Below are 23,587 nucleotides of genomic sequence, written 5' to 3' on the forward strand. Positions count from 1 at the left end.
AATAATCTTCACCGACGGGTCAGTCACGGAGGATGGATCGGGTGCAGGCGTGTTCTCGGAGAATCCGATTATAGAACTGATCCGACCCCTCGGAAAAATGACGACCATATTCCAGGCGGAGAAATATACCATTTCATTGGCAGCAGAAGAATGTCTGCGACAAAAATGGAGGGGTCGCACCATTCGAATCTGTTCCGACAGTCGGGCGGCATTATCGGTACTGGATGGCAACAACATATCAAGCCAGTTGGTGTGGAGTTGTCATCAGGTGCTGCTGAAACTTGGCCGACTGAACGAAACATTCCTGATGTGGGTGCCGGGGCACTCTAACATCGCCGGTAATGAGGGGGCTGATAGACTGGCTCGCCGAGGGTCTGGATCCACAATGGTGGGCCCAGAACCAGCTCTTGGAATCCGACCATCTACTGTCAAGTCTACTCTGAAAGGTGAAATTGCAAGGATTCGCGCAACCGAGTGGAGAAATTTGGACTCTTGCCGGCAAGCGAAAATCCTTGTGAAGGAGCCTAGGGCCACTAGAGCGGCATTTTTGTTGTCCCTTAAGAAGTGGGACATGAAAACCCTAGTAGGGCTTTTGACGGGACACTGCCCCTTAAACTACCATATGGAAAAGATTGGGGTAGTGGTTTCGGCTGTGTGTAGCCAATGTGAGGAGGAGGAGGAAACTGCCCTGCACTTTTTATGCAGCTGCCCGGCATCCTCAGATCTCAGACGAAGACACCTTGGCAAGGTTTTCTTCAATGAAGAATCTGCACACTCTCTGCCTCTTGAGAATGTTCTCAGATTCGCTAAAGCCTGCGAACACCGTAGGCGGGAAGCCATTGAATAGGCAACTTACGGGGATAGTACAATGGGCCTAATAATGGCCTGAGTGCTCGGAGCTGCGGCTCCCCCCATTTAACTAAACTAAACTAAACTAGCCGGGTGTTGCGTTTGGGAGAGGCTCTACAAGGGATAAGACCTGATATTTCCTGGGAGCAGTGGCCGTTATAATAACGATAGAGAAGAGAAAGACATCCAACATTTTGCCTGTGCTCAAGGGTCTCAATTTCTGATGTGATACTCACATAACCAATGAGTTTAAACGCTCTTCGTTGGACTTTATCAAAAGCACACAGATTTAGGTCTAACGTGAGTCTTGTAGATTTGCACTATGTCAAATGGTGAAAAATATTTTTTGCAACGATTCAGAAACCCCAAACATTTCATTGCATTTTTCGCAATGCCAAATATGTGGTCGGTCTAGTTGAGCTTGGTAGAGATCGGGAATATTCTCACCATCGACTAGAATAAATTGTTAGGAGGGGGGAGCAGATAGTTCGTTCGAAATAAGACAGCATTGGGTTTTAAAAGCATTGAACTGAATACGATTTGCTTTGCCCCAAGCAATAATAGACGATATGTCCCCATTCAAATACTCAAACATGCGCTCTCGGTTGACACGCAATGTACTACGACGAAAGTCAGTCAGCGAATCAAACGAATAGGCGAAGTCAAGGGTGCTATCATCAGCAAAGCTGTGGATTGGACTGAAAGTGCTACTTAAGAGCTCATTATTGAAAATGAGAAGAGAGTCTGCACTGATAGCAACTTTCTCCGCACTCATTCTGAAGGCCACATTGATTGCCTGAAGAACGCTAAAAGGTTCAGCAGTTAAGACTGTAGTAACTTTCAAGGAAAAACGTGAGACATGCATTCCCTCAAGACCAACTCATGAAAGCAGCATCTGACGCAAGGACCAGAAAATCCCTTGATTTAAGGCCTTCACACCCCTAGCACACGCAGCCGCCACATGGGCTCTGCCGGCACCACCCAAACATAGGATAGGATAACCTGAAGCTTGTTACAGGTTGTGCGTATAACGTTGGGAATTACCGTATCGAATAAGCTTCGGAAAGACTTATAGATCGAGGATAGACCATTGTCAGCATCTCTGCTTTGCACCACAATTTGATAGATTTTAGAATTCCTCTCTTTTAGTTTAAAAATATCTTTGGCTGCCAGAAGAGGTCTTCTGAAACGGTGTGGTGGCTTTTTTGCCAAAACAAAGACCTAGTGTAAGGGGGTGGTTCTGGTCAGCCCCAAGCATCTTCTCAAGATAGAAGTAGATATTGAGTTCAGTTTTCGAAGTACTTTGGAGGGTTCATAGTGAAAGTGGCAGTATATTCTACTTAGGCCTTACCAAGGATCTATAGAAATTACTAGTCTTTTGGCGTGGGAGAGCCTTGAAAGTTTCCAGGAATAATAGAGTTCAATCGGTCCTTTACAGAGCCCGTCCTCATTATCTGCCTGCCTAAAAAGTTGATGGATTTATCATGGGTGAGGGTGTAGTCATTAATTTTAAAGAGCAGAGGTGCTACACTGCTTCTTTTGAAGGAAGTAGATTTGGATTTGGTTAGATTAATCTATGGGATTCAGCGACGAATGCATTCACCTGCATTTGCAAACATTTGAAGGTCGAAATCCAATCATTTTCAGTGGCCAATATGAGAAGATCGTCCGAATATTGGAAGTTTTGAATGCCATCAGAGCATTTATTTTGAAGGGAAGGGGAAGGGGTTTAAATATTAAACAGAATTGTACTTAAAACACATCCTTGGGGAATCCTTTTGCCTATTTGACACCCATAAAACAATTGCAGAAAGAAAAAGGAAATTAGACATTATGGGGTTCGCTGGATCAACCTTCTTATAGGCGTTCCTCACATCCAGCGCTACGGGGCAACACCTGCTTACCCTTGCTTTTATCGATCGAAATGTGCAATAAGACATCGTTAATGCAGGCAGGTGTGGATTTACCTGCAGAATAAGCATAAGCAACCTGCAAGCAGTTTGCAGGTAGGACTCCGTATTCATCAATGAATTCATTGATTCAAAATTTAATCATTGAATTAAGCAGTTTGGTAAATACATTAATAAGAGCAATTGGGCGGTAACTAGTCAAAAGTTCAGGGTTCTTAAGTATTTTGGGGATGGGTTCTAATGATAGACCAGTCCTCAGGCGGACTTAACTTGCACCAGATGGGGATCAGACCCTGCAGCAAAGCAGAAATCTTTCCGGCGCCAACCAGCTTATAGACTGGTAAGTAATATTGTCATATTGTCGCTTCCTCTTCGCATCCGCGATGACCATATTCCGTAAGTGTTTGGCCTCCTCAAGGATTGTGTTTGATCTAGTCTTGAATTGCCTATACGCGTTTTGTGTGGCTAGCGCAGTTAGCAAGAGTGATGTTCAATTTATTGGCCCTAGGGCTCTGAACATTATACTGAAGTTTTTGCACCAATGCCATAAAGAGAGATTAGGTGGTCAGTTTCTAGGTCAGTTTGGTTAAGTATCCTCATGATGTCAGAAACCTTGCTCTTAAGCTCCTGATCATCTGATCTCATGACTGTTTCATTGAGTATTAGCAATATTTTACTAATTTATTTCTGGTATTTGCCGGCACATCGGGGGCGCGAACCTGAAGCCTCCGCGAATTTGCCTCTGTCGCCGCATTGAACGACCGGGCAAACAGCTGACGGCTTGATAGGAGAGCGAATGGAGAAATGTCAAGACGACAAGAAACTCTCGAGTAGACCGTCGACGCGGCGATAGTGAGATACCAGAATTGATCATGAGAAATGGAGAAGTGTAACGTTTAAAAGTAAATAAAAAAATAAAAAGGGATTTTTCTTTTAAATTAGAGGAAAATCTATCCCCAAAAATACTTCGTTACAAGAACAGACAAAGGGTTCTCATAAACGGGCTGTTTGGTTTGAAAACATTTAGAAGCGTGATTACTGGGGCAATATATTTGGTAGCTCCTGAACTTCTCTTCTTCACAACGTTACTAAATTTGGCATATCATATTATCCCTATATTCATCCCTAATATTTGTTTATACCTAAAAACTTCAACCTCGTGAAGGTATTCATTTACACGTACATTAGAACCAATACCATCGACGACGCGATGCAAACAAAGAAAAAAAAAATAGAAAAAAAAATCCAACCAGACATATTATCTGATGCCACCAACGAGGATATCTGATGGCGTACACATAAAGACCAGACGCAAGGTATAGGAAGCAATACATAGTTTCCTGCATGTTACGCTGCAGTGGCTGACAACGACTTTCAGGCAAGCAAGTGAAACCCTTAGCAATCCGCTGGAACGAAGAAGGGAGGGTAGCGCGTAGTAGTGATTCATACTCCTAGTGGCAAGAAACGGGAAGCATATCATCATATTAAACCACGAAAGAGCTGAAAACGTGGAGCGAATGAACGATAAAAGGAATGCAGAATGGAGATGCTGCAATCCATCCTGATATCGGAACAGATGTTAGCAGTGAATTGATTTCCTAGATCGCTTTCTCTTCAGAATCGTGAATGAATTGATACGGTCGACACGTCACAATGATGGGAGTCGACTACCGCGGGAAAAGGAAAAGGGCAAGGGACTAACATCTGTCAGGGAAGGAATGCCTTGCTAATTAAAAATTGATTCTGTGGAAGAGCATTGTCCTACTTTGCATGAAGTTATTTTGGGAGTGAAGCATCTCCCGATTTAGTTCTTTGAATATATTGTATGAGAAGAGATAGTACGTATATGATTCATGCAGATCCAATTTTACATTGTATCAAACAAAATTATGTTTTTGCGGAAATTCATAACTAAACATATTTTGAGCCTGGAACATCAGAAATTTAAAAAGGATGGCGCACAAATGGAATTTGCACTCACTAAAGACATCCTCCAGCCCCAGGTCCACGGGGCCACAATTTAGGTATTACTTAGGGAGGTAGGTATGCCCTTAAGCACTCATCTATTTCCTCATTTCGGCTTTCCTCTTTGTTTGCTCCTTCAGCAACTCCTCCTGTATTTGCACGATTGCGGAGCAAACCGTGAGCTAGTTCTCCTTAGACCTCAGCATCTCCACAACTAAAGTCTCCGGCCTCACGCTCCTACCCAACGCGTGGTTTAGGTTCCTCCTCTCCATTGCGAACCTTAGGCAATAAAACATCACATGGTCTGGATTCCCCTGTATGCCACCGCATCTAGGACAATTCGGAGAGTCATCCACCCCAAAGCGATGCAGATACTGTCTGTAGAAACCACCGTGTCCTATGAGGAATTGGGTAATGTGCTAGTTGGTCTCCCCAAGTTTCCGTTCAAGAGCCTGTGCGTCCATCGCCCTTTCGTAGACTCGTCCCATCTGCATTGCCAAAGATCATGCGACTCTGTCCTTGCCACACTCCTACACGCTTTGTGTCCCTCCATACGTCTTGCATGGTACAGCACACTCATTTCTTTCACCAGAGTGTCGATAGGGATGATGCCCGCCACCATCAATACTGCCTCATCTGATGCGGTTTTAAAACCACTGTAAACCCTCAAGGCCATCAGCCGGCAATTTCACCGGCTTCCGTCTCTGAGAGTTTGCAAGCGCCTCTGCTCACACAGGTCACGAATAAAGTAGGAAGGAACGCACCACTCTGGTTACAAACAACCTCCGACAGTGTTTCGACCTATCGATATTCGGCAACATTTTTGCCGCGGTGTTCTCGCCTTTTGGCATTCATATTATAGGTGTTCCCTAAACCTCAATTTGGTGTCAATTATCACCCCCAGGTAATTGATAGCCGGCTTTGATGCCACTGTATCTCCAATGATTTACACTTTCACAGTGTTCTTTTTCCTGCGGTTCGTTATTAACACCGCTTCTGTTCTCGCGTACGCCAAGATCAGCCCGGTTCTTTCTAGCTGTTTCCATCGCGTAGACCTCCACATCTTCTGAGTGTTTTGCTGTAACAACCACAACTAAGTCGACATTTTTAGTCCCTTTGGGACGGGAAGAACAAGCACCCCATTATACTTGATATCCAACATTCGGGGACACAGTACCGATCCCTGTGGTACCCCGGCAGTGAAAATGCATTCTTTAGGGCCCTCATGCCGGTACGGGACCAGAAAGTCCTCTCTGAGAGGTAATCTTCCATCAGATTCGCTAAATACCCGGGGACACCTGCGTCAGCCAACGTCCCTTTAATTCTGTTCCAGTTGGCCGAGTAGAATGAGGCTTACATTGGTATGGTCACACAGTTGTTTGAAACAGTTCTTTTTGTTCCTCCAAATGGCTTCTTTTAGACGCCCACGCAGTTGCCGGTGTGCCTCCTCTCGACCATCGCCACCGCGCTTTTCCCTGAGCCTCTGGTAAAGCCTTCTTGCCCGGAAACATGCGATTCGCAGACTTGCGATTTTGTTATTCCATCAGTTGTTGGGTTGCCTACTAGGGAGCAACCGCCTTCTGGGCATAATAGCATCGCATACTTCCGTCATCCATCGGGTGATTTGTATTGCTTTTTCTCTAGTCGTACCCTTTAGGGATATGTCGAGTTTAAGCGTGGGCGGAAAACATGTCTCCGTCAAAAGATTTCGCCGTCCAGCGGAGCGAACCACTCGGGAGCGAGAACTCTTTTACGAGCTCGATTCACCCTTGATTTCTATGCAGATTGTTTGGTAGCCGCTGTGAATATAGCCCTCACTGACATGCCAAGCGACTCTACTGGCTAAAGCGGCACTCATGTATGTCAGGTCCACTATAGACCCCACGCCCCTTCACCTGAAATTATACGATGTTCCAACATTCGCGAGTATCACGTTTAACTCTGTGAATGCTTCGAGGAGAGCACGTCCCCTCACGGCTGCCTCATTCAAGAACCCACGCATTAACATCGCCTGCTACTATGGTCAGCTAAGGTCTATGTGCATTCAAAACCAGACAACTGTGGTGCTGAAAGAATATGTTCTATGTGTAATGGTTTAGGGTGCAGTAAATTTACTGACGATGAAAATTTTGACCTATTTTAACTTTATTTGTAAAAGTGGGATTTTTATCAAACTTTCCAATATTATTGGCCTACTTTAATATTCACACACAAACCTATGTACCTTTGAAATAAATTTAACACTTTTCGATAAATTTCTAAAATATAGCATATGTTAACAACCTATCTCTCTTTAACAGTGAGCTGTCTCTCCCTACGGTGATGTTGGCTTTCCAGGGGCCAATCCTTTCGCCTACTAAGACCGTTAGTGAGTGATGATTATCACATCCTATACGAGGGAACCTTACTATTAACAAAACGCTACGAATCTAGACTGGGGTCGAAAAACACACCCCAATTCAGGGTGTCTTGCCCATTGGGTAGTTTGCATTCGGCGGTGACTGACTATATTCGAATGGAACCTCACTGATACCTGGTCACCTCAGTGAATAAGTTTGACCTTACCGTGCTATGGCACGGCGGACCTCCTAACCCCCATACTCGTGGGGATCATTTCAAAAATATAGAAAACGACAACAAAATAAGCGGGATCCCGTGCCGCACACACTGGTTAACCAGGCGAAAGCATATCTCCGAAATACTGAGAGCCAGGTGATTACATTAAAGAAGGGAGAAGTTGGAATGTCAAGCAGTGGATCCAAGGATAACATTGGTATACTGCGAGGGCAACAATCAACAAAATCCACTACTTGCAAGGACAAGCAAAAACACGTCTGAGATCAATATATAATATATCAAGAAGTAGACAGGTCTTAGTGGCGCATGTGCTAAATTGTACCTGCGTTATCTGACGGAAGGCCTGAAACAAGAAGAGGCCCTTAAGAAGACTCAAGACGAACCAAAGCCATCTTTATCGGCGCCAAGAAAGCGGAGAGCAGCGGGGATTAGCCCGCATGAGGGGAATTCTACCATAAAATGCAAACCTGAACCCAAGAGGGGAGGAAACCCGGACAGGTCAGGCACAATCTTCAGGATGGCCGGAAGTATCAGTGAGGAGGGGAGCTGTCTAAATCGAAGGAAGATTGATATTCTTTAAAGCCGGTATCCTGAATTATTAATACCAAGGAATAACATGACAAGGAGGCTTCCCTTCGAAAAGAAATTTGAAACACGTTGGAGTAACAAGGTAAACTGGGAGAGCGTGTCTGTGACATACGGCTTAAACCAGCAACTGACTACTTAGTGACGGATCCTTCACAGTAGAGGGAGCCGGAGTCATTGGACCAAGGAAAATGTACTTGGATCCAATGGGTAAGAACACTAGCATACTCCATGCGGAAATATATGCCATAAACAGATGTGCCTCCTTTAATCTATGAAGGGACAACAGGGAACAGAACATTGCTATTCCGATTAACAAGCAAGCGGCGAACAAGGCATTTAGGTCCAACAACGTGAACTTTAAACTGATATGGGAATGCCTTCAGGGACTGAATATGCTCAACTCGCTCAATGAGGTCTGAATACTCTGGGTTCCAGTCCATGTTGGGTTGGAAAACAGTGAAGCAGCGGACGAACTGGACAAGAAGTTAGCAGCGACGCCTTTACATGAGCCAAAACTTTTCTGTGGAATCGGAAACGGGTTCATGTCTAGGACATTAAAAAATGAATAGTAACGGGTAAGGGAACTATACTGGCCCGCCTACCAGGAATGGTGCGCTCCAGCACGAACCCAAGCGCAAAAAGGACTTTTAAACCTCAACAAGAAGATCCTCTCAGTCTTGATGAAAGTCAGAATATATAGGAGGCCAATATAGACTTGGATCACTATCTCGTTGACATATTGCTCTGTGTTTGAATTACAACACCACCTACAATCCCCTCTGACAATCATGAAGCTGTTTACAACACAGCTCTCTGTAACATCTATAAGGGGGAAATGGATGCTGCAATAACTGCGGCTAACCGATGTCCTGGAGATGAAGCATTAACAAATGATCTTCACAACAACTTGAAGAGCATTATCATTGATACGGTCACAAATATCCTCGGCGTCACCCGCAAGAAAGATCGTAACGGCTGGTAAGCTAGCAACGGAACGGAAGAATGCCGCATACCGAGTAATGTTGCATTCTCAAAGGACACGGCCACGCGCGGGGACTCGTCACGAACTCCACCGAGCGGAGAAGCGACTTTACAGACGGAAAAAAGAAATCTGAGAGAATCAGCAGGTCTCTGAACTTGAAAAGTACAGAGAGCAACCTCACCAGGCGCGGAAGCCTTACAAACCTCGATGCTCATCCTGCTGAAACAAAGAGGAAAATCTGATTTCTGACACAATGGACATATTGGAGCAATGGGTTGAGTACTTTGATGAACTAGTCAACAACAGAACATCGGCGAGTTGGAGGTCGTGCCAGCTGAAGACGACGGACAAATGCTGCCACCACCAAGCGTAAAAGAAATAGTCCGTGCAAACCACCGGCTTGAAAACCATAAATCGCCAGGAGCCGATGGAATTACAGCCGAATTGGTTAAATATGGAGGCGACCAATTACAACAAGCTGTTCAGCAACTGATGCTGGGACAGCGAATCAATGCCTGACGACTGACAACGGGGCATTATCTGTCTTATACATAAAAAGGGAGATATCACACAGTGCAGCAATTATAGAGGTATCATGTCGCTGACTACTACCTATAAGATATTCTCCGCTATCTTGGTAGGCCGGATAGCCCTATACGCTCGGAACATCATTGGCCCATACCAAAGAGGTTTCATTCCAAATCAGCAACAGATCAGATTTTCTTTTTGCGGCAAGCAATGGATCTTTTTATCGACTTTAAAGCCGCCTATTACAGCATAGCTAGGGTAAAACCGTACACGGCCACCAGAGAATTCGGTATCCCAACGAAATTGATAAGACTGATTAGGCTGACCCTGACCAATGTGCGAGGTAGATAACAGCAGCAGGATCACTCTCGAGACCATTCGACATCAACAACGATCTAAGACAAGGGGATGCCCTATCCTGCGTCCTCTGTAACCTGGCCCTGGAGAAAGATATCCATGATGCTGAGGTAAATGCAAGAAGAACGGTCCTCTTTAAGTCCACCCAACTACTGGCCTATGCTGACGATATCGTCATCATGGGAAGAACGACCCGAAATATACAAACTGCCTTCATCCAGATTGAGCAGGCGGCGAGTGGTGCGAGATCTTGGGCTGTACATCAATGAAGGCAAGACAAAATATAAAGTGGCAACGTCAGCACAAAAAACCCCAAACCGCACTGATTAAACGGGAAGAATAAAGATGGGAGACTACAACTTTGAGACCGTTGAAAATTTTTCCGATCTAGGGTCGAAAATCACAACCGATAACAGCTAAGACAATGAAATCCGCACATGGTTGTTGGCAGCCAACAGAGCCTATTTCAGCTTACAAAAACTGTTCCGCTCGAAACGTCTCACCATAGGATCAACGCTTTTACTGTACAAGACAATGATCTTGTTGCGCCATTGATAATGATGATACCTCACACCACCGTATTTGGAGAACAGACAATGTACAATCTCCTTCACTTGGGTGGGGATCTCTGAAACTAAACGAACATTTATACAACCCATTCCGGATTTTCAGACCAAAGATTCTCACCAAACACTCGTCATGGACGTTTGTGTTCGTCATTGTGCTTGTTTCGCTGCTGTGGTTAAAGTCGACGATATTGAAAGTATAAATTAAAAGATACTTTGGGAATGCCCTATACTCCATGAAGGAATCAACAGGAGATATATATTCAAATGAATTGTATGAGAAAGGTTCCACTTGACTCCGCCATGCTACGAACATAGAATGCTGGTTCCAAGCCCAGGTAAAGGAGGAGGCAACGTACTTTGTACTATCCTCAGTAAAACAAAAATAAAATGCTGAGATCAGGAGAAGGGATAAATAGAGTATAGTTGAAGTTATTCCAATATGCTAAATCCTATCTGATATCTCTTGGTGACAGGTGCCCCACAAGCCTCGAAGAAATGCTAAGGCGTCCACCTCAGTCGACGCGGCACGACAGGCCCCGTTCCTGTCGAGAAATGGGCAAGGGTTCTTCACGCATGCACGGCGTCCGAACGTAGGCAAGTTAGTCCGAACACAACGAACAAAACAAATACGTGTCTGCACGTTAAATGTTGGCACCCTAACTAGAAAGAACGAGGAACTCGCAAGAGCTCTTCGGAAAAGGCGCATTGATATCTGCGCTCTGCAAGAAACCCGACGGTCTGGTGCCAAAAGCTGCGACATTGAACGCGAACGCAGTAAAAATGGCTATAAATTTCTCTATTTTGGTAGCCCACACATCACTTGATTGGACTATTCACTTCTTCATCGCGTACGCACCACAGATAAGTCGACCTGATGCCGAGAAAGATGCCTTCTAGCAACTTCTCGATGAAAAGGCTTGTCACGTGCCTGCTGACGACTATATCATCATTGCCGGCGACCTTAATGGTACAAAGGCAGACGGTGATAGGTGCTATGGGGAAAAGGGGTTCGGAGCGCGCAATGAGGGTGGCGAGCGTATAATTGATTTTGCGGACACTCGTGACCTTGTAGTTATGAATGCATGGTCCATCAAATAATTGTCTCATCTTTCTACATTTTATAGTGGCAACAGTAAAACGCAAATCGACAATATTCCCATAAGATATCGACATTATACCACCATCACTGATTGCAAAGCCATTCCCTATGGGACCATTGCACCTCAACATCGGCCATTGGTTGCTGTCCTGCGAATTAAGCCACCGATAAAACAGCATGAGGGACTCACTGGCCCGCCCCGCATTAAATGTCTCACTTACGCGATTACCAACCATTGCGAATGTAGAGAAATCGTGGAACCAAATTAGAGACACGCTCCAGAAAGCAGCAGCACAACCCTCGGGGTCACCAAGCCAGGTAAGTGGTTCATCAACCGATATACCTGGCTTTGAAATGACGATATTGAAATGAAAGTCCGTGAAAGGAAACGCCTCAATCACAAGTTTCTCAACGATAAAACACTCGCCAATTGGCAAATTTGTAAGAATGCCAATCGGTAGAGTAAGGAAAACGATCGCTGTCCCCCGAGAAGCCCATTACAAGGATCTTTACGATAAGCTGAATGCTCGGGATGGTGAGAGAGATCTGTATCGACTTACCAAAAGGTGGCACGAATGCACACAGGATATCGAACAATTTACTTTGCTTACCGACCGTCGAGCCGCGACGGATAAATGGCGACAATATTTCAAGCCGATTTCAACTGTAGAATTTCTTCATCCTCCACTTTCACAAGCATTGCCAACATTTGGATAAATTCCACCTGTGAGCGCAATTTTCCGTCCCCACGTACTCGAGGAGGGCGATCAGACCCGAGTCTGCAAGGAACTCATCTGAAGTGGCTCTGCCACGAAGCCTCACCGGAGGTTATCTGGTACCATGGGAACCGGGATGGCCCTCGGAGAGCATATGCTCCAGGATAAATCCTGGAGGATGTGCTCTCGGCCCGGTTATTTGCGGTTGGCCCCCTAGTGGGAGTTTCATGGTGGTTGTGGTTATGCCTACATCGCGGGCAGAGCTCCTCGGAGTTCAAGCGTGGAGTTGCGCTGTACAACTCGGGTGCCGTACCCCTTAGTTGCGGCAGAGGTGTTAGATAGGCCTCGCATCCACTGGTATGAATGCTGAGCCTGCACTCAGTATAAACCAGGACCGCTGTGCTTGCATGGCGGGGCTCTGATTGTAGTCCCAAAATCAATCCGTGTCCGAAGAGGACCGTGGGATTAAGCCTTCACGGCAGGTACTCACGTTAAACCCCCAGGACTTTCGTGTGAGCGCAATTGGTGCTTAGAGGTGGCAATGAGGAAGACCCTGTCGGCCGAACCAAAATCTAGTTGCCGAAGAGAACCTCGTATCACTGTATCTCATTATTTTGCCGGCCGGGATGCAGTAGGCGAATGCACCAAAGGTCTAATTAGCGCCATCAGACCCGAGTCTGCACGGGGACTCATCTGAAGTGTCTGTAGGTCACGGAACCTAACTTGGGTATACCGGTACCATGGGAACCGGGATAGCCCTTGAATCCACACACTTCGGGAGAATTCCTGTTGAATGTACGCACAGTTCGGTTGTTGCATGGGGGATGTGGTTGCGTTCAAGCGAACAATGACCTTCGGGCCTCAAATGTGTTGTTGCGCTTCAACACGGGCCGTACTCCATAGTTTGGTAGAGATTTAGATTAGTCCTGCATCCACCAGTATGAATGCTGAACCATGCACTTGATCTGAGCGGGACTCTGATTGTGGTCACAAAATCAATCCGTGTATTAAGAAAACCGTGCGATTAAGTCCCCGGGACAGGTACCCACGTTAATCTACAGGTATGGAACTGTCGGCGCAACTGAAGTCGAGGAAGCAATAAAACGAAAGAAATTGGGGAAAGCTGCAAGACCTGACGATATCGCATCTGAGCTATGGAAAGCGAAGAGCTGGGACCCAACATTGTGGCTCAGGGAATTCTTTAATCGGGTTATTCAGGAAGGTGGAACCCATGTGACTGTAAAGAAAGTACCACTGTTCCAAGGAAAAGAAAGGTAGTCCAGCAATATTCAAATTACCGTCCGATCCGATTATTTTGCCATACCATGAAAATTTTTGAACGCATTCTTGACAACGGTATACGCGAAATCGCTGAAATAACCGTGAATCAAGTCGAGTTTGTTACGACCTGCAGAACTACTGACGCACTACACACTGCGTAGTTACTCATGGAGAAACACCATGAGAAACATGGCCCTTTTTACATTAGAATTCTGAATTTAGAGAAAGCCTCGCGGTTGCATCCAAATCAGGCTTTTGATAAAAGAAAGTGGCGAAACCGATCACGGCGAGCCGACCCCGCTTGTAAGCAGGACAAACGCTGAATAAAAAGAAGAAGGCTTTATTGTTGTGCGGAAATATATCGGTATACAGAATATATTTTATCTGTGATGTTTAAGGGTGCAGTAAATATAATCACGATGAAAATTTTGACCTATTTTAACTTTATTTATAATAGCAGGATTTTCATCAAACTTTCCAATATTATGCCCTATTTTATTATTCATACACAACCCTGTGTACCTTTGAAATAAATTTAATATTACTAATATTTCGGAGCCTTTCGGAATCTTTCGGAACGGCAATATGGGTTTCGGCGAGCCCGTTCTACGGTCGATGCAGTAGCAAAAGTCGTGGAATTGGCTCGAAATGCAATGGCCATGGGCAAATGCTGTGCTCTGGTGACGCTGGACGTCAAAAATGCTTTTAACTCAGCCAACTGGGGCTGGATTAAGGGCGCTTTGGCCAAACTGGGTGTTCCTAGCTACTTGGTTCGGCTCATCGAGAGTTACTTTTCGGACAGACTTCTCTGGTACGAGACGGACGACGGGCCAAAGGAGTACATTGTGACAGCAAGTGTGCCTCAAGGTTCTGTATTGGGACCGCTGCTGAGGAACATAATGTACGACGGAGTGCTTGGCCTTCGCGTGCCGGAGGAGACAACGCTGATTGGTTTTGCGGACGACCTGGCGGTAGTTGCAATTGCAAAGCATCCCGAGGACGTGGAGCTTTATGCAAATGAAGCCATTCATACCATCAAGTCATGGTTACGAATGGTCAAGCTGGACCTGGCGGACGAAAAGACGGAGGTGGTCCTCATTACCAACCGTAGGAAGAACAACACAGTTACCATCCAGGTTGGTAATCGTGAGGTCGTCTCAAAATCGGTTGTCAAATACCTGGGGGTGATGATCGATGCCAAGCTGAGTTTCAAGGGACACTTGGATTATGCGCGAGAGAAGGCAGCAAATCCTAGGTCATCTCTTGCAAGGATGACGCCTAACGTGGGAGGGCCGAAGTATAGTCGCAGGCTACTCATCGCGGGAGTAGTGAGGTCGATCCTGCTATACGCGACCCCTGTCTGGGCGGGAGCGTGGAACCACGCTGTCAACCGGAGGAAGATATGTTCGGCATACCGGCCAATTGCGCTAAGGGTGTGCAGCGCATTTAGGACGGCGTCGACGGAGGCAGTGTGTGTTATCGCAGTAATGATCCCTATAGATCTTCTAGCAAGCGAGGCACACTGGCTCTACGAAAAACGGAAGGCAAATCCAGCCGAGGTGAATGCGGATTTCCGAAAAGCCATCAGGAGAGAGTTGTGTGGCAAGTGGCAACAACGATGGGATTACTCCGGCAAGGGCAGGTGGACCCATACATTGATCCCGTGTATCGAGAAATGGTTCAACCGAAAGCACGGAGAATTGAATTACCACCTGACAAGGTTCCTTACGGGACACGGTGGCTATAGGAAGTACTCGCATCGCTTCGAGTTGGACGAGTCTCCCAATTGTCCTGAATGCGGTGCTACACTCGAGGACACGGAGCACGTTATGTTCCATTGTCCCAGATTTCTGCAGCAGAAAAGGAGGTTGAACAGCATCTTAGGCGCGGACATCGAGCCCTCCAACCTGGTGGAAGAGATGTTGAAGTCGGAGGAAAATTGGATGGCGGTAAATGAGGCAGTAGCCGTGGTGCAGAGAAAACTCCTGGAGTTGGATCGAGCTCGGAAGGCGGCGCGACGGAGACGCGACATGGACGAGCTGGTATAGCGAACCAGAGCCTCCCCCGCGAAGTAATACTTCACGGTGGTCCCGCGGGGAGGGGCGGAAGAGTGGGGGTGGTTTTAGTGGGTGTGAATCCCACACACTGTTGCAACCTGGCGCTGCAGCGTCTTTCTAAGATTTCCACCTTCATCCATAAAAAAAAAAATATTATTAATATTAATAGGTTAGCATACTATATTTTAGAAAATCATAGTATGCTGGTCCCAAGCCCAGGTAAAGGAGGATGGTTTGAGGCAACGTACTCTGTACTATCCTCAGTAAAACAAAAATAAAATGCTGAGATCAGGGAAAGAGATAAATAGAGTATAGTTGGAGTTATTCTACTATGCTAAATCCTACCTGATCTCTCTTGGTGACAGGCCCCGCGACAGGTCGACCAAGAAAATGCATACAATGTCGTTACAAGCATGATGATCGGATTGAGTGTGTTCTTTGTGATCGACGTATCAATGAACGTCTTAAATCTAAAATTTATCGCAATGTCGTCCGTCCTATCGTCCTCTATGGTTCTGAGTGTTGGCCAACTATAAAAGACAATGAACGGCGTCTTGCGGTAAAGGAGACGAAGATGTTGAATTGCACTAGTGGCGTGACACGTTTTCATCACATCCGAAATGAGGATATCCACGATCGATATGGGGTTGCCCCGATCGTGGAAATATTGCGAGAGAGGCGTCTTTGATGGTATGGTCACGGAATTCGCGCCAACGAGAACTCACTTGCCAAGATTGGTCTGAACATCGAAGTCGATGGTAAGTGATCCAAATGCCGGCCGCTGGAAGCCTCGAGATTGCATCCAGATCAGGCATTCGATAGAGCCAAATGGCGAAACCGATCACGACGAGCCAACCCCGTTTGTGAACGGAACAAAGGCTGAAGAAAAAGAAGACAAACCCTGATAAGTTTTTCTCCCGATTTATAAAGTAAATCTGCGCCAGGCACACCGACATATTTAAGTCGCGGTAACAAGATTGCATCCATAATTTTTGGATACAGAGTCTTTTGCAACCACTTGTTTGTCATATTAACCGCGAAAGTTTCAATCCGTACATTAATCCTATTTTGCTTGATACTCGCAGATTTTATCATATTGTATCTTATATGAGGCTATATCTCTTGATATCCACGCTTTGCATGAGCACGGTGACGATTCTATTAGGTTGTTGCAAATGAAATGTCGGATTTTTCAATGAAGTGAAGTTAGTTATGATTTTAATGTTTAAAACTGCCGCAAGGTGACTCTGGTGGTATGGGATAATTGAGTATAAATAGTCGTTCGTTCGATCAAGGAGTCATTTCAGTTTCAATCGTCATTGAAGTTCCAAGTAAAACTCAAAGAAAAAAGCATGGAAGGGAGTCAAAAACGTCTACTTTTTCTACGCAGCGGAGGCAACCAGAAACATTTGCAGAGCATTTGGAGCTGACGCAGCAAACGAACGAACGACACAGCGGTGGTTCGAAAAATTCCGATCAGGCGACATGACCCTCCAAAGTGAACCTCGTGGACACCCAGGACCATCGATCGACAACGACGAGTTGCGTTTTATAGTGGAATCTGATCCCCGATCATCGATTCGTGACATTGCAGAGAAAATAGGCCTACACTATTCGACAGTATCTCGGCACTTACAACAGCTTGGAAAGGTGAAGAAGCTTGATAAGTGGGTTCCGCATGAACTCAACGAGCAAAACATGGCGCTGCGAATGGAAATATCCAGTTCCCTACTCAACCGCAACAGGAACAATCCCTTTTTGCGCAGAATAGTGACATGCGATGAAAAGTGGATATTGTACGACAACCGTCGCAGATCAGCGCAATGGCTAGATGCCGATCAGCCTCCACAACACATGCCAAAACCGAGCCTTCACCCGAAGAAGGTAATGGTAACTGTTTGGTGGTCTGCATCTGGAATTATTCATTATTCGTTTTTGGAGTGTGGTGAAACAATTAATGCAGAGAAATATTGTGCCCAACTTGATGAAATGCACGAGAAATTACGTGTTCAGCGGCCTAGATTGGTCAACAGAGATGGAGTGATACTGCTCCATGATAACGCCCGACCTCATGTTTCCAGAATGACGGTCCAAAAATTAAATGAATTACGATATGAGACTCTTCCTCATCCACCATATTCACCCGACCTCTCGCCAGCCGACTACCACTTTTTTAAGCATTTGGATCACTTTTTGGCGGGGAAACAATTCAGCAATGAAGTAGCTGTCAAAAGTGCCTTTGAAGAATTTCTTAGCTCTAGAAACCCAGACTTTTACGAAACTGGAATAAATGCCCTTGTATCTCGTTGGGAGAAGTGCATTGAAGCTGCTGGTTCTTATTTTGACTAATAAAATTAATTTTCATAAAAGTTATAGTTTTTTGAAATTTTACTCAAATATCCGACATTTCATTTGCAACAACCTAATACTATCAGGGCTGACCTGAGACAAAGGGAACAGGGAACCCGTTTCGCAATCATATCTTTCGTATCGCAGGTTTCCTGCACCCGCTCTCCGGGTGCACATCAATTGGCAATAAAATGACCGTATTCTCAGCGGACCACCATCCTAAATCACCCCTTCAATTGTCACTTCAGCCGAATGCCAACTTTCATGCACTTGAAACCCCCAGTTGTAGATGGGGAAGCTGTATTGTTGCTGCCGATGCTGAGGGGCCGTGACGTAAGCATCCTAACGATATTACTGCTCCACTCGTATGTACTCTACTCTAGTGTTTTCCACTTTAATCAATGTTCTTATTTCTAACCGAATCACTCCCCAGGTGGAATCCCTGTTCCTTGAGTCAAAGTGCACATTATCTCCCGAAAGTTGGGAGCTAAGGACAATTGCCGGAAAAAAATGGTCGAAAGTGAACAGAAAGTCGTTTCCTTCGCCGAGAGAAAGTCAAACAGATTCTGGGCGATGCGCCCGTTTGCACCTAAACTAAAACGGATGGAATCAGGAGCATGGATTCAAGTGCCTCAAGGTGTATTTGAGAAAGAAAGTCTCGCAGCCTCCTTGCTCGCTGGACCATCTAAATCAATTTCGATGGGTCCGCCTGCCAATTTCGTCGTATTGCGCCCTATAAATTTTGCTTTTGGGACGCGATTCAGTCAGAACACACCCATACAAACAAGTCGGGGAAGCACTTTCCGTCTTGGCATAAATGTTGTTGAAATTCTCTTGGAAAATTGAGGTAATTAGAGAATTAGATGTGGAAAACCGAGGTGTGTCCAAAACAACAAATGCTCTGACACTCTGAAGGACCCTTTCGTGATGAAAATTGAATTTTGCAATCAGGCAGTTTGCAGAGAGGCGTACGAGTTTCACAATTTTGCTTCACGCGTGAGTCCTTTTCAGGGAGAGTTACGTGCCAGCTTTCGCTCGGCGTGCATAGCGAGTCGCCATGTCCTTACCTGTATAAATTTTTGCCTTTACTGCAAGCTAGCCCTTGAAGGAAGGTTCGGATCGCCGCGGGTCGACAACGGGTTGTCGTCTTCCGTTCTGAGCAACACATTCACATAGGATGACCACTGAGTGCAGATGAATTCTCTCGACTTTGGTGCTACTTGCTCGACATTTTCACGGTCCTTTCGCTATTTGATTACGAACATTACGATTGCTTTCCGCCAAAGATCACTGCACAGTCCTTGCGAACAACCACCACTTCCTTTTTATACGCTTCGCATTTGCGGCTAGTCGCGGATTGCTTGAATTTTCTTTCTTTCAACAACTTTCCACCACTAGAAGATTTTCTCACATCATCCCTAGATTTTTCTCTATGGTAGCTCGCGACAAAAAGGGATCCACTTCCGAACTTACTCACTGACTACACCTGACTAAAATCGATTGCTCTTGTGCCTGGATGCTGATGCTGCTTCTGCTAGATGGGGAGCCCCCGTTCGTTCAACTAGGACAGTTCGGGCCTCCCCAATCTTGGGTTCCGACTCGAGCTTGTACTATTGAGAACGCGTATGGAAGCGGAAGGCAAGGCTATGCGCACACCGGCCAGACTGGGGCAAACAGAAAGTAAACTCGAGCAAAACTGCAAACGCTTTCGCGAAAATAGCGAATGGGGAGCAGCGTCGCAGCAGTGGGGCTACAAAAAGCTCAACAACCAGAACCAAGCCCCACAGTCTGTGTCTGACGTAGTACTCAGTGGCCCAAGTTCCGGAAGAGATTCTGCACTGCTAGACGATGATGTGTTCTAGGAGGGGAGCTTCAGTGCGGCCATGTAGCCTCCTGACATCACAACGGCGCTACTCCCGCTCCCTTCCAGAGATCCAACTGCTCGTTTATGTCCCCACAATAGCCAGGAGTCGGGAGAAGTCAGGAATTGGTATTTATTTTTAAATTCCACGCCGATGCTATGCCATTCCGGCTATCGAATTGGCTTCCACGCTGTTGATAACGAGCGCATCAATCACAACTCCAGGCATGTTCCCCCTATCAGTGGAGCTCGGAATTCTACAAGTTGGATTTTGCGAACGGAGGTGCGTCCGTGCGCACTCTTGGGGCAACCTATGTACGTATGTACCCTTATCAGGTGGTGAGTTACCTTTTCTTGTTTACTAAAAATAAAACTTAGCAGGAATGATTTTCCTCGTGAATTATTCGTCTCTGACATGGCTGTCTGCGGGCTGTACGTACATATATGTCTGTATGAAGCACATCCTAATGACATTCTGAAGGCATTTTAATTACATATTTACATATGCAAATAACATGAAATCTTTGAAGTTGTTGGCATGAGGTAGGCACGATTAGTTCCTGCAGACTGGGTTCGACCAACAACGTCATAATCTCTTGGATGATTACTTGAAAACTTTGGTATTTTTATGAGGGGACTCATGGAAAGGAGGAAGGAGGCGGAAGCATCTTGGGTAGTGCGAAACGTTTCCTTCAAAGTGAAAGTGAAGTTGTTTGGATAAAAGGGAAACAATTGCTCAGGACGTAGATGTCAGGTGAACTGTATCGAGAGGTCAGATGGTCTCTATCGAAATGAAGATTTAAAAATAAATTGAAGGGCGTTTGTGAAAGTTTTCACAGCGGCAACTATTTATAAGTCTGAGAAATTATAAACTACTCATATGACATGGGATTGTGTGTGGGATAGAAAACATTTGATTACGTTTTTATTAGATGGGATATTCTTACCCAAATTGCGATCAAATAAAATCTAAATAAAATACAATTGATTTTTTCCTGAAACGGAATATATTTTTTATTTGTGTAGACACTATCGGAGAAAATAAAGTGCAAACACAAACTGCATAGACTAGACAAGGTAATATCAATGCGAAACGTCAAATTGCTGATGACGTCACTTGGACTGATATAATGGGTAGTGAAATTTAATGAACATCTTGTATTTCTGGAACTAGTATGGCTAAATTAAAGTTATGAATTAATTTGGTAAGATGATTAGAGATTTACTAATGCTAGGACCAAAAATGAAGTAAAAACTTGTAATGATATGAGTGGAAATAGGAGGATCAGGTCGATCATCCTGAGCTTGGAGTGACGACCTGGGTAAGTCATTGCTTTTTTTTTTCTATTTTCTTTTTATTATTTTATTTCTTTTTGCTTTCACATATTTCTTTTGGTTTTCTCCTTTATTCTGACCTTAAATTTAACATATTGTTTATTTTTATTTTTTTTTATTATAATTCATGTTTAGAAGTTTGCTTGAATAATGAATAATTATGCTTGAATAATCAAATCATAATTTGAGGACTTCCTCCCTTTCTTATCCTCCTTTCTCCCGCGGAATTTCTAAAAGAGACATCCTCAAAATGAATAACTGGCCTGAGGATGTCGAGGAAGGGTGGGAACCTCAGGGGCCGCGCCTCATGCAAGATCTGAGGCGGAAGAGGCAATAATTGAGACGGTGATCCGTCTTGGATCTTCCGCTCCTTGATCGCGGCACTCGGGTCCGGAGACTTACGGCTCCACGCGCGCGGTCGAGCCGCTTTTTTTCCACCAAACGTGGTAGGTTCATGATCCATGCAATAGCCTTCATTGCTTCATTATTTAGTAATTCTAGGATGAACTTAATGGCAGGTTTCACAGCCAATTACTAAAAATTACAGTAATATACTATTATTAACTTTATTTGAACATGGAGGGTATGGGGGTATTTCGGAGCCTAGGCGCCATATAGTGGCAGCTTCTTGATTTTTAAGGTTTTGTGTAAAACAAAACCTTATTAAAATCGATTCAATGTCTGTCTGTCTGTCTGTCAGACGCATTTTTCTTCAAAACGGCTAAACCGATCCGAACGAAATTTGGTGGACAGATGAGAACTATGAAATCCCACGCATAGAACGAGTGGCATAAATTTCGGTGGAGTTTAAAGGGGGGCTCCCCATACATGCAAAGGGGGGATTCAAAAAATTTTTTCACCGCATATAGTTGTGTAGGGTATCAAATGAAAGGTCTCGATTTGTACTTTCCGAAACTGACATTAGTTTTGGCATAAATTGTAAAGTGCGTGAGTAAGGAGTCAAAATGTACACACTTGAAATGAGACAGGACTCATTTTCGGAAACTACCCAACCTAAAAATCCGAAAAAAATCAGGGTGGGGCGCCTAGATGAAATCTAAGCCTCAAAATATGTCCCATTCCGATATCTGCTCAAATAAACTTACTAATAGTATATTACTACTTTTTAGAAATTTACTGAAAAACCCCCCTTAGATTCATCCTAGGTCTTCCGAATTTTATACCAGCATAGGGGACAATATTTCGTATATACATGATAAATTTCATGGAAATCAGGCAATTAACGCCAAAGTTATAGCAGTTCAACCTTAGCAATTTCGCCGAGTTTACTGCTTCCAAAGCCATGCAAATCAGATGCTGACGTCATAATTAACGAGAATAATTGAAATTCCAGTGAAATATTAAAATTCTATTCCAGAAGAATCTAATTCTCCCTAGGCCTTTTTAAGGTTTTGTGTAAACACAAAACCTTATTAAAATCGGTTTACTGTCTGTCTGTCTGTCTGTCTGTCTGTCCGTCTGTCTGTCTGTCTGTGTGTCTTTTTTTTTTTTTTTTTTTTGAGGAGGTGGAAATCTTCAAAAGACACTGGTCTGGACACACCAGCGTGTGGGATTTTTACCCACTAAAACCACCCCCGACTCCCCCCCTACCCCGTGGAACCACCTTTAGGTATTACATCACGGGGCGGAGTTAGCTTACTTTAGCTAGGTCTCCTTCCGTCTTCCCGCGGGGTCCGTAACCGCGCCTTCCTCACTTCTTCTGCTTTTCGCAGTTTCTCCTGGATCACTGCGATCATGAAATTGATCGCATCCCAGTCTTCCTGGCAAGCTACCATTCTCCGGACAAAATTTTCCGGTGATAGCACTTCACCTAGAGTTTCCTCTAGGTTCCTCCTTTCTTCCACGAACCTAGGACATTGGAAGAATACGTGCGCTGGGTCCTCCGGGACCCCGTCGCAGTTTGGACAATTAGGCGAGGTGTCCAATTTAAACCTGTACAGGTATTGACGGTATCCTCTATGGCCGGTGAGAAACTGGGTGAGATTATAATTGATCTCCCCATGCTTTCTCTCCAGCCACTCCCTGATGGAAGGGATCAACCTGTAAGTCCAACGACCTTTTTCTGACTGGTTCCATCGCTGTTGCCACCTGCTTATGGATCTCTCTCTTTCGGCTTTTTTCACCTGCGATAAGGGAGAGATGGACCTGGTGTTATAAATGTTCATCATTTCGGTTGCCAGGATGTCAATTGGCATCATTCCCGAGATGATGAACGCTGCATCGTCTGAGACGGTCCTGAAGGCAGAACACACCCTTAAGGCTGTTCTTCTGTAAACCCTACTCAGTTTATATGCATTTCCTAAAACCTGCAGCGCGTTTCCCCAAACTGGGACTGCATACAGCATGATAGAGCTCACCACCTTGGCTATGAGCAGCCTGCAAGTATGCCGCGGTCCTCCTACGTTCGGCATCATCCTTGCGAGAACCATACTCGTGGTGGATGCTTTTTTACAAGTATGCTCTATGTGCTGCTTAAAATTGAGTTTTCCGTCTATCATCACCCCCAAGTATTTGATGGCCGGCTTGGAAGTGATGATACGATC

The 23,587-nt window shown here is 45.0% G+C and overlaps 1 protein-coding gene across 23 annotated transcripts in view; it reads right to left on the minus strand.

Annotated features, from left to right (window-relative positions):
* Positions 1 to 19,508, minus strand: part of LOC119658719 (glutamate-gated chloride channel) — a 211,076-nt gene extending 191,568 nt beyond the window's left edge. For 19 of the 23 annotated variants that reach the window (XR_005250276.1, XR_005250278.1, XR_005250277.1 and 16 more), the window contains exon 1: positions 18,895 to 19,508. Coding sequence is in view for 20 of the 23 variants with exons in the window: in XM_038066354.1 (XP_037922282.1) it covers positions 18,895 to 18,995 (101 nt within the window). In the remaining 3 variants the exon portion in view is untranslated. The remainder of the gene's footprint in view (positions 1 to 18,894) is intronic. The other 4 variants (XM_038066365.1, XM_038066361.1, XM_038066366.1 and 1 more) reach the window with 1 other exon arrangement.
* Between the last annotated feature and the right edge of the window lie 4,079 nt (positions 19,509 to 23,587).

This window comes from Hermetia illucens, chromosome 6 (genome assembly GCF_905115235.1).
Source record: "Hermetia illucens chromosome 6, iHerIll2.2.curated.20191125, whole genome shotgun sequence".
Lineage (NCBI taxonomy): Eukaryota > Metazoa > Arthropoda > Insecta > Diptera > Stratiomyidae > Hermetia > Hermetia illucens.